Source organism: Colletes latitarsis, chromosome 12 (assembly GCF_051014445.1).
Source record: "Colletes latitarsis isolate SP2378_abdomen chromosome 12, iyColLati1, whole genome shotgun sequence".
Taxonomy (NCBI): domain Eukaryota; kingdom Metazoa; phylum Arthropoda; class Insecta; order Hymenoptera; family Colletidae; genus Colletes; species Colletes latitarsis.
Genome location: NC_135145.1, coordinates 24,400,973 through 24,415,815, shown reverse-complemented (window position 1 = coordinate 24,415,815; position 14,843 = coordinate 24,400,973). Strand labels below are relative to the sequence as shown.

Genomic DNA, 14,843 nt, shown 5'->3' with positions numbered 1-14,843 from the left:
AGAAACTCGAGAAAAGGTTTGGGCAAATGTTGAAGATGAGCAGCGCAGCGGCGTGGCGCGGTGCGTTGGGAAGGGAAGGGAAGGGCAGCCTGCCATAATTCATCGCCGACAAGCGCACGAGAAGTTGTTGCTGCGTTAGGTTGGCGAGATACGCCGAAAGTGGCAGAAAGTAAAAATGAGGAAAAGTGGCGCTTTCGCGCAACCGAGCGTTCTCGAGCGTTGCCAAGGAAATGAAAAAGAACAAGTGCCAGCCGGGAGCACGGCAGAGCCACGGCAGAGCCGCGAAAGGGGCGCGGAAGGGGCTGGGCTCGGGCCGAGGGGCCGAAGAGCCGAGGGGCAGGCAGTTTAACCCAGAAATCCTCGAAAGTGCATAAGCTTTGTCGTGGAATGAGCTTAGTTAGGGGAACGTTAGCCCAGCGGAGCGTAAAATACGGTCGTAATAATGTTTGTTCATAGGATTTCTGATGCAGCCCTGTTACGCCGAGGCTGTCGTTGCACTCCCTCTAACGGTTGCGTTCTTTCTCTCTTTCGCCTCGACGTGACGCGACGCGACGCGACACGACGCTTGGCGACGCGACGCTTGGCGCACTTGCCGTGTTCCCGTATTGCGCTCCACCACTTGTGGAGCGTCCAATGACTCTCGGCCCATTGACGAGGGGAAATTCGAAGGATCTTCCGCTGCTGTAGACGACCGTAAAGTTCATCGCGTATGAACAATTTCGCGTCGAATAGGTCAACAATTTACACCGCACTTTCCAATGATCGAACCGATTCAACAACAGCTATCTAAGCCGAGACTGATTCATCAGTCACCGTTATACGTTCGTGTATCAATTATCTCGAGAATGTAAACAGATACTTGGCTACATATGTAGAAATAACACCATACGCATTCTAAAGAAATCAACTGAAACCTACTTCGCGATTAGATAAAAATAATCTAAATAATAACACCGAATTTCCTTTGTTAGCGTATTAATCAAACCGGAATCGCGACGATTCCATTAGTTCTTACTAGATAACCTTTTCGTTGAGAATAATTACGAGCGAAATAATTGCGATTGCAGGTTATGTGAATTCACGTACGATTCACTTACCGTTCGCAAGCACGTTGTCGTCAAGATTCCGAGATTCACGGTATTGCACGATAATCAGAACACTTGGTTGCTTCGCATAGACGGCACGATATAAACTAATTATTGGTTATTTCTTACGCGAGCACCTACTTATTTCTTACTTTTTCGACAAAAATCTCCCGTTCATTCCGTTTCTCACTCACAATACCGTTCCCCGCGCTTTTCTCGGCACACAATCCGCCATACTGCCAACCCACTATTCGCACGTTCGTTGCCAACTTGCTTTTTCTCGATACTTTCGTATAATACGACATGCATTCTATACAATCTAACAAGATACGTCACGATCGAAAAAATAATTTAAGTAACAGCAACGGATTTACTTAGTTAACGTATTAATCAAGCCGAAATTTGCAACATTTAATTTGTGCCGATTGAAGATTGCGTGAATTTACGTGATTCGTCAGAAATTACTCGTCGTTTGCAAGCACATTGTCGTCAAGATTCCAAGATTCACGGTATTGCACGATAATCAGAATGTTTCGTTGCTTCGCACAAACAGCGCGATATAAACTAATTATTGGTTATTTCTTACGCGAGCACCTACTTATTTCTTACTTTTTCGACAAAAATCTCCCGTTCATTCCGTTTCTCACTCACAATACCGTTCCCCGCGCTTTTCTCGGCACACAATCCGCCATACTGCCAACCCACTATTCGCACGTTCGTTGCCAACTTGCTTTTTCTCGATACTTTCGTATAATACGACATGCATTCTATACAATCTAACAAGATACGTCACGATCGGAAAAATAATTTCAGTAACAACAACGGATTTTCTTAGTTAACGTATTAATCAAGCCGAAATTTGCAACATTTAATTTGTGCCGATTGAAGATTGCGTGAATTTACGTGATTCGTCAGGAATTACTCGTCGTTTGCAAGCACATTGTCGTCAAGATTCCAAGATTCACGGTATTGCACGATAATCAGAATGTTTCGTTACTTCGCACAAACAGCGCGATATAAACTAATTATTGGTTATTTCTTACGCGAGCACTTACTTATTTCTTATTTCGCAGAGAATAAATCTCCCGCGCTTTTTGTTTCTCTCTCGCGGTACCATTTACCACCTTTCTTCCACACGCACTCCGCCATACTACCAACCTACCATTCGCACGTTCGTCGCCAACTTGATTTTTCTCAGTTGTCTCGTACGATACCACGCGTGTTCTATAGTAATTAACAAGCTACGTACGTAACAATTGGAAAAGTAATTCAAGTACAACACCGAATTTTCTTCGTTAACGTATTAATCAAGTCGTAATTTGTGCCGTTTCATTTTACGAACATCTGCCGCGTCGGTTGCATTATTTCTTGCAACATAACCTTCTCGTCGAGGAAAGGTGCGACTGAAATGTTCGCGATTACAGGTTGCATGGATTCATGTGGGTCGTCAGATGCTACTCACCGTTCACAAGCACGTTGTCGTCAAGATTCCGAGATTCACGGTATCGCACGACAATCAGAAAACTTGGTTGCTTCACATAAACAGCGTGCAACAAGGCGACAGGGGTTATTATATGTGCCAAGTGAACACAAACCCGATGATGACCCAGGTCGGCTTCCTTCAAGTCGTCGGTAAGCATACTTGATCATCTTTCGGAACGTTTACTACCGTGCATGCGATTATTAATGCTTCGTACCTTGAAATCACACAAATAAGCACCTTAACGAAAATCCTATTTAAAATGATCGATTCGTGGAAAATCAGTTTTCGCAGTGAATGAACCGTTTAGACAGATCGCATCAAGCACAATTAATTTCTACGTTAACCTATAGTAATGATTCGTCCGTTAACGATAGGTAAATAACGAAACGTCCAATGATTCGACACATTGATCGTCGAATGATCCGTCTATTTTTTCATCCAGTATCTACCTAATGTTCTGTGTGATAATTTTCACTTTTTTTTTTTCTTTTTTTTTTAAGTTCCGCCGAATATATTGGACTCGTTGTCCACCGAAAGCACAGTGGCAGTTCGAGAGAATCAGAACATCACTCTGACGTGCAAAGCGGACGGATATCCGACGCCAAAATTAATGTGGAAGAGAGAAGACGGGCAAGGGATAAACATCAATCGACACAAGAAAGGTAAGAAAGGCAATTTCTCAGACTATCTCTCGTAATTGGTGATTCGTAAACGCAGTATTATTCCCTTCGCGATCGGTAAATATTTGTAAACGCGCACATTGAATATTTCAGTATTTAATTGTAATTTGGAGCCAGGATTACTGTTAAACGCGAAAAGCGTCGGGGGCAAACGTTCCATTTCCGGTGATTAAACTGAAAGTGTGACGCGACGTCGAAGCAGCCTACGACTGTACGAGGAAATCGTACCGATCGTACGTCGCGATGCGCGGCACGGCGTCGAAAATAATTCCGCGGACAGCGCCTGTCCCATCGCTTTTGTTCGTTGCGTTCTGATCGATTTTACGCGTCAAACAATAAACCCCTCGACAGCGTTTCCGGTTATTTTCCTAATACATGGAACACGCGTAAAACCATTCTGGTCAACAAATTACTAGTAATACGACAATTACTCGTTCGTTTACACGGTCGCCAATTCCGCTCGACGAATAGAATAGTAATCTTTATTGCTACAACTTGGTTGCACCGTTATCGAAAAATTAACAATCGTAACGTACACGGTATCTAACAATTACAAGCACGATATATGTACATATCTCCTGTTATTGCCACGAGTTACATATGTACATAGTTGGTTTACTCGTTTCGGTAATTATCGACACGATCCAACAGCCTTTTAATTTTCAATAATCAACGTAAATGCTAAGGGAAATCTCTACGTACGTCTGTTTGTTGTCTCGTTCAACGGAAGAATGTCTGCCTGTTGCTATCTGCTAAGAGAGACTCGTTAGTTCGGTCTCCCACCTAGACCTTTCTGTTCATAACAAAAACATCCTGAACCTTCGTCTGACAGTCCTCGCGAAAAGAAAGGTGTATGGATCGTTAACAGCGGGCTGCCTCGCATCAAAAGACTTTTTCTCGTTTGTACGCATACCGTTAATCGGTTAGCTGGTTCTAATTTTTCGATACATTCTACACACGTCGTACACTAGGAACAACGAAAGCAAACCAATTCCTACAATAGCACGTTTGGTAATAATCGATGAACGAATCGTGGCGTTCTTCTCTCCTACGTAACGTTTTATCGTATAAGAGCGTGAACGAAACAACGTCGTAAAATTGTATTTAATTAGCCGACATCTTTTTGCGATACGAGACGACGTAATTCCTAATAATATCTGTCGTTCCTATCGCGACGTGTATGCGATCTCGCATGCCAACCGTTCATTTTTAAAATAACATGCAGTTCGTGCACGCAGCGCAGTACGACTCTTTGCATTTACGGCAATTCCCACATACGTGTGTAACATCGGGGAAGAAAATAAAAACATTTTTTTTCTGCATCATGAGATGTATTAACGATTTTATTAATGCACAATAATTGCGTAAATCTACCCTATTCGCTAGTTTTATTTAAAAGTCTCTCATAAAAGACTGCTGTTTAAAAAGTAGACAAAATTCAGCAGTAATGAGAAAACGTTGGTTTTCATTAGAATAGAAATAGTAAAAATTGGTTGTGGAATCTTGTGTCGCAGAATCAGGGTTCTCCAGTATAATACGTCCTAGGAGAAAACCATAGGAACACTTTAAATCGGTCGAAACTTTAAGCATTTTTTATTTCGGGGAAAAGGTTTGTAGGACGATTTAAAGAAAAATCATTTTGAATCTCGAAGCGAATACGACGTAGAGATTTACATGGCGTTTTTCCAAGCAGTGGCGACTTACTTTTCAGACGATACATGCTTAGAAAAAATTGTTTTCCAACTTTGATCAAGTTTAAATGAAACTTTAGAGTTTGCGTTTTAATCCAATTATTTTATTTTATTTTTCGTCGTTCAAGGAAATTGTTAATGTAAGTTGGAAATAAGTTGATAATCGTAGAGCTGGTATTATTCCGTGAACCGCGTCATTATCGACTTTACGCGTCAAGATTTAAGCTTGGATGGCCGAGTTGAAATTGCACACATTGCGCGAGAAAATTCCCGATGGGTTAGGCGTGTGCGGATTAATGCAATGAACTGCGATAAACTGTACGAGTCCTCCTTTCTATCTCTTTTTCTCTTACGTATAGGCGGGCGTGCGCGTTTGCGTGCGCGTTTACGTGCGCGTTTACGTGCGCGTTTGCGTCCGCACCTACACACACGTGCCTGTTCCCTTTCATTGCCGTATTATATTAATAATGCAGTTGCGTGTTCGCACGGACGTGACTGTTGCCGGCGTGCGCAGCATTTCCTCGGATACATTTGTGCAAATGGTGGAGAAAGGACAATGTTCATAACGAGCGGTTTCTCAGTCTAGAGTGTGTTGCCGATAACGACTCTGAGAAATCTGAATCACTCGCGTAGTCGAGTAATCGTCGAGTTCCGCACCGTGTCGGTGTACAAGCTTCATGCATTTCGGGAAGAGGAGAATTTCGAATCGTATTCGATTGAAAAATACGAAACGGTTTTCGTTTCCGCTATTCGTGTTGTTAAATATTGTAAAGACGAATCGATTCTCGAGCGCGAATCCTGTAACGTGGCCATCTGTGAATGGAGCGTGGACCGACAGTGGGGGTAACAAGTGGGCGGTGCCCAATGAGGGAACAGTGGCGGCGGCGGCACGAAAATTATGCGCACACATGACACATTCATGAAATATTCACGAGACACTAAAGATTCACGGTGATTTCGAAATGAGATTAAACGGGGCCTACTAATAATGAATTTTTATCTTGTTGCGTAAAGACATGCTTTTGTTCCTTTCCAATAATTATTTTGTTTGTTCGTGCAAAGTAATTGCGACGCGACGGTTCGAACTTGCTATGGAAAGATTTGTTCGGTTCGGTTGTGTCGTCGTTATAATTTCTTACAATGTCGAGCGCAATCTAGTTAAAAGTTTAATGTACCTCGACCCGCTTCTAGTACGTAGAGTAATTCCACGGGCAAGTTGACCGACTTGCAAAAGTCCTGGTGGACTCTGTGTCATCATAAAACTAGATGGATTAAAAGCAGTCGGGAGGCGGTATAGATCCGGGGCCAGTCCTCCGGGAAGAACCATGCGTCCTGGTGTCCGGACATCGGAGCATCCGAATGTCAGGATGTCCCAGGTGGCACGGACATTAGCTCACGGGGAACGTGCACGTGAACCGACCACCGTGTTAGGTTGACGGAGCTGCTGTGGTTTGGCTCTGCGGACCAAACGTCCTTCCGTCGAGTGCAACTTGTATGCACCTAAAAGCCTGATGGCGTTCCCTCTATCGGTGCATTTTCAATTATTTTAGAACGCGCATTGCGAATAATTCCCACCTCGAACCAACTATCATGCGCATAGATTAATCGTAGAAGAAAGATCTTGGATCGATCGATCGGATGTACGTGTCTGACTGTTACTGTTGCACTAGTAAAGCAACAGGAAACCAACACCGACCAAGGTTTTAAACGAAAGATGAATACGACGATTGGCATCGATAAGCAAAGTTACGTTATCCGTATCGTGGCAAAGTTCCCGTGAACCGTGCTGGGATGCGAAACTGCGATGAAAAAGGGATCCTCGAGCGTATCCCGAAGATAGGAAAAAGCTCGTAACTTTCCTGGCCGTGGCACGAGGTAGCGGTAACCTCGCTGGATTATCGGAAATTCAACGTCATCCTGTTTCGTGCAAGTAAACACCGTTGAACCGAATCGTCCATCTGGAAGATTACGTAGGATCGGATCCGATCGTTCCTGGAATTCGTACTCGCCGATCCTAACGTTTCGGACTTGTCTAGATAATACAGGAAGCTGTATTTTCGCAGAAAAGGAGGAAGTAGAGACTGCCATTTCCTCAAATTAATTCAATTACATCGAACGAGAAAAGTTGATTAGCCTCTAATTTAAACGTTAACGCATGAGTTAGGTATGGGTTGAGGTTCTCCGACGACGAAACGTACGCGGTTCGTGAACGTTTTTTCTATCCTTGTAGAGCCGAAAAAGCAGTACGCGAGCTTAGCTTGCTAGCTAGGATGAACCGCTTCAGCCTAGGTTGCCGAGCAGAATAAGAAACCGGTTCTCTCTCTCTCTCGTCTTGGAGTCGGCACGGATTCTTTTCTTTCAGCACGCTAATTTCTGCTAATTAAAGCCGCTCTGGTTTCCAAAGCATTCATTCAGCACGCTGCTGCGAGAAAAAGCAGAAATACGTAAAGAGAGAAACAGAGAAACGCGAAGGAAAAACCCAGGGAAGAAATTTTAAATCGCCTGTCATGTTTACCGAGTCTTTTTCCAGTCGCGGTTGTCAAAGCTGACCCCGCTGAAACGACCAATCAAGACACACTATTTTCTCCACCTGCCAAATCGTCCCATCGGATACGGAAATTAAAAATACGATACGTGCCGTCGACTGGTTGTTGAATCGGTGACCGATATCGCGAAATCTATTTAGAGTAATAGAATGTAATTTAGGCAAGACCATTACCCGTATATGTATACTCTTACTCGTACTCGCAGTGGAAACTTGGACTTGGCCGACAAAGTGTCGGTGCGCACGGTCTATCTCGTAGCGAAGCCAGCACTTTGACGCCGTTCGTCGACGTGGAAATCCGGCCGATGCATAACGAGCGGCATATCCTATACCTAATATCGTTCGATAGAAGCAGCGGCTGTGCACGGAACAGGGATGAAATTTCGTATACGCTGCGAGTTACAGGATCGTTAAAAGTTACCGACTTGGCTAAATCGGCCGGCGAAAACGAGCCGCGTGCCCGGACGTTCCAACTCGATACGATACTAATTTACAAACACCGAAATACTTTATTCGATCGTATCGGTTCACGCTGAATCCTATTTCTACCTACGACGCATTACGAGTTTCGCCATCGACGTAGATACTTGAAAAACCTGTAAAACGGAATCGAGGAAAAAATTGACCGGCGATCAACCGTGTTCCTGGCTGGACGCGCAAACGATCCATTTGAAAAAATGAAGAGTAACAGCCGGCACGCGTGTAAATATAATACATAGGTTTCATCGAGAAGGTTGGATTAATCCGGGCACAGCCAATATCTATAATACTTCATTCTATTTATTGCGCTTCGCGTGTATTTACACATATTGTAAATACCGACGCATCGGTGTACGCCGGCCGGCCGGGCGTATCCTGTCAATATTGTATTGGGATTGGCCGGGCGTCGCGCGACTCGCGTCGCAATATCGCGACCGGTATCCATGCGACGTAATTAAATGTCGCGTAATGATCGAGGCAAGCCCGCTCGGCACTTTGCCGATCTACCGAAATATCGATTTACGAAAGATGGAAAATACGACCAGAGAGATAAATAAAAAAAAGTACATGTTGACTCGCCCCGTGTCTTTGATCCAACGTCAGCTCGGATTAAGCTTTCCGATCGAAATTTCTTTAGGATCGTTGCCGCGTTTCGACCAACCAGTCCCGCCGCGCCGCGGCCCATGCTGGATCCCATCGAAATATCATCCTCGATTAATCGCATTCGCGACAACGGAAAGTCACGGAATCAGAAGGCGAGCACGGTGAATGAAAATGTTCCTCGCCGCTATCGAACGACAGTTCGATATTATCCCTTAACTCTGTACTATGTCCTGTCCCGCGTGGAGAAATCCGAATTGTTGTCGTTTGCGCGAACGTTAATAGGCAGAACGATCAATATTTGAGAATACTACCGAAATTCGCTCTCTGTGTAGACGCTTATGACGTTGATTTAACGTGTACGATATTATTGAACAAATATGTGCTGTGTAGGTATTCGATTGCACTTTCGTCGCGCTCTATATTTTAATTGTCAACCAACTATAAATTTTAAACGCGTCCGACGCATTTCGAAGCTCGTTTTTTCTGCCGCGCGGTAAACTCGTCGCGTATTTCCATTCAACTTTTAACAATCTCGTCGCGTTCAATGGCATCGGTGAAGCGGAACCTTCTCTCCTATAATCAGATCGCGATTAAGGATCGCATCGATCGGATCGGTCGCGGTCGTGTTTAAAGGAAATCTGATTGCGTGGTAAATCTTGTTTAATTTCTAATAAGAGTAGAGCGCAGTGAAATATTCGGTATGTGCAGAGTGTTCGGCCAGCCCTCCTGGGAAACAATTTTAATACTGTATAATACTGTAGAAATATCGATCGAGGATGCAACGATAAAGAATTAGAAAGAAGAGAGTCGAGACCGATATTTATTTTTATCCTTTCAGCCTATTTCGTAACGAATCTACTTCGCGCACGGCTAACTGGCTACGAATGCGTCGAAGCTTACGTTTCTTCCACTCGGGCGCAAATAGCCATTAAATCCGATCCGTTGGCGCGCCTGCCAACGGGCCATACAATTTTCCCATCTATTTCATCACGGACAGATTTATCGGCATCGTCAGCGTCGCCTTTTACAGCCAGGCATTGCCCAACGACTCTCGATTGCTTCTTCCTCTTCCTCGTCCCGTGGATACCCCTTTGCTACCGCAGGATCGCAGAAATTCTTTAATGCTTCCGACAAATTTTTTTCAGATGGTATTCCGATTGTTTATCCGCGACGGACGAAATTAACGAAACGACCATCAAGCTAGATTACGGATGTTTGATGAAATTTTCTAATTCAACAATTAATAGTTGAATAAAATTGACAAGTTGTAGTTGCGAACCACGATCTATCGTCTACGATATTGCAATCTATGCACAGGAAATTACATTAGTTAAAAAAAAAACGAAAGCGAGGCAAGTTCTACCGGTATTCTTTTGCGCAACACACTCGGTACCATGATAATGAAGTTTTTGCCTGTCGCCGGCCGTTATGCGTCATAAAAATTTCATTGAAATTCTACTTTCGGAAGGGCTATTAGCAGCCGACGAGATCGATGCATCGATCTGCATCCCAGGTTTCAACGAGTCGCTTTCTAAACGTTTTCGCTGCCAATTGACGAATACATTAATAGGAGAGGAATCGTTGCTAAAACGAGCATGCATTGCGATTCGATATCATGCTTGCAAACGACTGCTTCTCCACTGACTTGGCCAAACCTATATGAGAGGTCTCTGTACTCTTGCTAGTAACGAAAAACGCTTAATACCGTTACGTTTTATTTACAGTAGATACGTAATTACACGGTTCCGTTGTTTGGTCTCTCGATTCTTTTATCGATGACTGCTGATTAACGTTTCGTTTAATCGACCCATTAAAAAGGTCAGGCTGTGTCGCAAGAAAAGTTGTTCCTAGCATGGCGATTTTTGTTTTTCTATACGGAAACTCGTGACGAGCGTTACGGAATGCAGAGAGGAACGCGACGCGACGCGACGCGACGGTTCGAACGTTATCGCGGCAGTTGGTAGTCGGAAGCCACGAAATTCAGCCAGTCTCTCAATAATTCGTGTGCATCGATCGGCTGCCTTGGCGGAGGCTGACGTTCCACCGAGTGTCGTCGTGTCGTACACGTGGAAAGGCAGTTTGGCAGCCAGGGCATGTATCTCGTGAAAGAAACATCGTCCGTCCGTTTCTCCCGTGCCGCTGCCACCGCCACTCACACCCTGACCCACACCCATCCCCGTTTCTCTTTCCCCGACACCTGGCCCCGCTCTAATGGCGACAGGGGTTAATCGCGACTAGGAGGCGAGTAAAGCCGGAATAAACCCGCGTAAAGATTTATGAACGTGCCGTGAAAAGAGGAGATTGCCGGTTCGGTCGCGCGATTTCATCTGTCCGCTCGGGATTCGTCTGGCTCGTGATTGTTTTCAAAAGAGAGACCAACGAGGACCTCTGACCGCGGGGATGGTCCGAAAATTCATGGAAAAAGAAGCTCTACGATTATTTTCCGACGACCGAATACGAATCATTTCCGAAAAATGAAGCTCGTTCGGTTTTATAGCGATCGTGATATAATATTTACACTTTTTTTTAGTAATATTTTAAAGAAACGTTACATGACCTTTTATCGAATAGTAGCTATGATAATATTATACTAAACAACTATCGGTTCCGAACAACTACCTACCGTGATCCAACAATTCCCTTTGTAAAAATGCAATCCACTCTATTTCTTTCTTTCTACGGCATGATTTTTCCTCTCTTAATGAACGAACGCGGCTTCTTCCGAACAAAGAACCCATTAATTAGAACGCTCCTCCCACCAGATACATATTTATGAAACGAAGCTAATTTCCGTCCTCGAATGCAATTAAACTTATTATCAATATCGCGTACTCGGGTAAAACGACGTCTGCGAGGGCAAACGATATCACCGTTAGCTTTGTACGGGCAACGAATGCGTCTGTATTCGAGTTAATGAACGGCTCGAAAGAACAAAAACGAGCTTTCTTTATGTCCTTGGCGAGCCGCCTGCCAAAAAGAAGATTTCATTTCCTCGCGGCTCCAACGATCACGACCACGACCACGCTGATGATAATAATAATAATTGCGAGTCTCTCCCAATCGACCATCAGTCTTTATTTTTCTTTATTCTTTATGCGTAACGAGTACTTTTGGTTTCTCGGATCGTAAGGTGAATCCCTGCCACGAACCTATTTTTACGGATTCGTTAATTTCATCGTAAATCGAAATCGCGCGTCTACGTCGACGGATTTGATCGACGAGATACAAAGGCTCGCAACGCGTCAGGGTTTCGTAACGATTTCGAAACTGAAAGACGACTTAACGACACGAAACGGGAACGACGAGTTTTTGATATTCGTCCCGATACGCGGCACCCGCCGCGCCTTATTCTTTCCTTTAGCAGCCCGTTTGCAGCTGCAATTTCACCGAGAACTTTTATCGTTGCGGTAACTTTGCTTAACGCGGAGTTGCGCGAACGTTGCTTAAAAATTATTGCCGCGACACGCTGCCACGCTAAAACTATTTCCGCGAACCATGGGTAATTGTTGACAAGCTGGCTTTGCGTATGAATCAGCCGTTAATATTCGGAAGACTCTTTTTATACGGGTTACGTCTAGCATTTTCCTTGTAAATAGAAAAATGCTCGTTGGAGGGTTCGAGAAGAGCAATTTTCCAAAACCATGATGCGCATCTCGAACCCACGATTACGACCTTTTTTCTCTTCCCGGAACGCGTACAATCGCTCTTTTCTTACGCAGTATAATCGGATAAATTGATTCCAGTAGAAAGTAATAGATAGTAGATAGCAACGTTTCGTTTAAACCGAGAAACTTTTGCCGCTAAAACGGATGCCAAGTTACTTTTTCGAGGATTCTGTTTCTATGTACGTCGAATGCGACTGTTTATTTGTTTCGGCGGTACTATATTTGCACACTCGACCGGTCCGAATCAATTTCTGCTTTTGGTTTCAGTGAATTTGTACGATGGCGAGCAATTAAACTTGACGAGGATCACGCGCAATGAAATGGGCGCGTATCTCTGTATCGCGACCAACGGTGTGCCACCAACAGTCAGCAAACGAATCACCGTGGACGTCGAATGTGAGTAAATGTTAAGATACACGGTATTATCGAGCACAGAGCCTCGTACATCCTATCCGCGTATACATATACATATGTACTCGATACGCATCGAAATATTTCGTTTCGAATATCGTTTCATCGATAAACTTTGCGATATTTTGTTTAAAACTTTATATTAAATAGTTGTAAGCTGCTATTAGTTGGGACAACGAACCACCTTCTACTGTACATACATGTACATGTATACAAATATATACGTAGCGTGACGTCGTCGACGAGGCAGAATTTTATGTAACGTCAACCGAAACACGGATTATCGAGAGTCGACTGTGTTGTTTAAATTTCATTGTACGAATCGCAGACAGTCGGGTCCGGTGTGTACGATCCGAGGGCAAAGAAGGAAGGAAGGAAGGAAGGAAGGAAGAAGGAAGGGTCGTCGGGCAGATGCGCCGTTAGAAAAACCCGAGGGAAATACCGGGAGCTAGCGCGAGCGTCCCGACGCTCCTGGTCATTTTTCCCTTTTATGCGTTCCATTCGTTCGTGTCGCTTGGCGTGGCCGTGTGCGTACGGAGGAACAGCTCGACGCTGCTACTGTCCTTTGAATATTTAGAAGGGCGCGGACATATTTTATTTAGAGTAGCGAGAAAACACTGCCTTCCGTCCCGCTCTCGAAATACTCGCTCAAGCACTTTTCTTTCCCTTCCACCGGTACCATCGCGTCGCGACGCGTATGAATAATTTTCATCTGTTTCCAGATATCTCGACTCGCGAGCTTCTTGATCGTTGAATATTCGTTGCATGCAACGCGGCGTAACGTGCAGCCAACAGGCTAATATCTCCGGAACTAAAACGAACAAGATTCACTTTTCCAAATAGTTGCTTTCGAAAACGATGCTTACGTAACGAAAGAAAATTCTTTTTTTACGTTCCGTATCGGGCTTACTTTGGCCGATACACACGTAGCGTGTAGTTTCCGTTTGTAAGGGATCGCCAGAAATTCCGTATCCTCTGAAAGTCTGCAATGTTTGTCTTTTACGGGCGGCGCGGCATTTCCCGTATCGATCGAAATCCTATGCCCGGGAAATCTGTAGTTCCACTGGTTTACGACGCAAATAAACATCAACGTCCCGATTACAAACGGAAACGTTTCAAAAACTCGACCGATTCTCCAAGGTTAAATATCATTTTACCGGTTCGCGGCTGCCAATGTCCATGGTTATTCGATTCCTGTGCGAGAAACGTCATTTTATTTTCAGGCAAACAATCGTTCGAAGGAGAACAGTCGAGTCGGTTGTCCTTTGGAAAACGTTAAAAAGAATATTCTCTTTGCTCCTTAATCCCGAGTATACCGAATAGATCGAATACGAGTTAAATAAGAAGCAACATGGTTTATTCGTAGTAAGAAGGAGACGACATCGAAAGGTTCGCGAGAGCCCCGTTGCGTAAACTTGCAGGACGAAAAATCGAAATGGCTGTATTTTGAAAATCTTTTCTTCAAATCGCACACAAACTCCGAACGCGAAAGCTTCCTTCTACAAGTTGGATCGTTGTTTAAAATCGAGTGGAAAAATTAACGAGATCGAATTAACGGTCGCGGTGGGCTGGACCGAAAACTTGCCGTAAAGAGGTCGTTTGGATTGTTTGAAATATCAAGCGGAAGAAAAACTCTCGACGACGCAAGATAAAGGAGAAACCCGATGGACGTGGGACGTAGATAGAGTCGATGGTGGTAAATCGAGAGAAGTATGCGTTAATTAGGGTCAGCGCCGGCAATTTGTGGATTTGTGGGAAGCCTGATGCATACCAACGATGGCTGGCCCTCGAGAGATACCGTGTATATACTGTGCGTTATTCGTCTACGGTTAACCTCGTTCGTTTGTCGGTAGTTTTGTTCTCGCCTCGTGTAAATCTGCAGAAACGATGTATTTTTTAATCGAACGACACGCAAGGAAACTAGAGTCAAGAAGAAACTTTCCCCGCCAAGCTTTCCTCGTTTCGGTGGAATGAAATTACAGACATCGTTCAAGTTATTTTACACGATGCCAGGTATTTGGTACAATATTTACATTTCGAGGACAACAAACAGTCGGTTTCATCGGCCCTAGCCGTCCTCGTTTCTCGTTACAAAGAAACTTGGTAAGAGGCTACACGTAGAGAGAGAGAGAGAGAGGGAGACCTTTACCTGGCGGGCAATCGTCGTCGAGGCTTACGAGTACGATTACGTTAAACGGCA

At 44.3% G+C, this 14,843-nt stretch overlaps 1 protein-coding gene across 3 annotated transcripts in view; it reads left to right on the top strand.

Annotated features, from left to right (window-relative positions):
• Positions 1 to 14,843, top strand: part of LOC143348723 (lachesin) — a 131,421-nt gene that overhangs the window by 93,818 nt on the left and 22,760 nt on the right. For 2 of the 3 annotated variants that reach the window (XM_076779307.1, XM_076779306.1), the window contains exons 4-6: positions 2,510 to 2,717; positions 3,069 to 3,230; positions 12,500 to 12,628. In XM_076779307.1, coding sequence (XP_076635422.1) covers positions 2,510 to 2,717; positions 3,069 to 3,230; positions 12,500 to 12,628 — 499 coding nt within the window. Of the gene's footprint in view, positions 1 to 2,272; positions 2,331 to 2,509; positions 2,718 to 3,068; positions 3,231 to 12,499; positions 12,629 to 14,843 lie in introns of those variants that run through there. The other variant, XM_076779308.1, reaches the window with a different exon arrangement.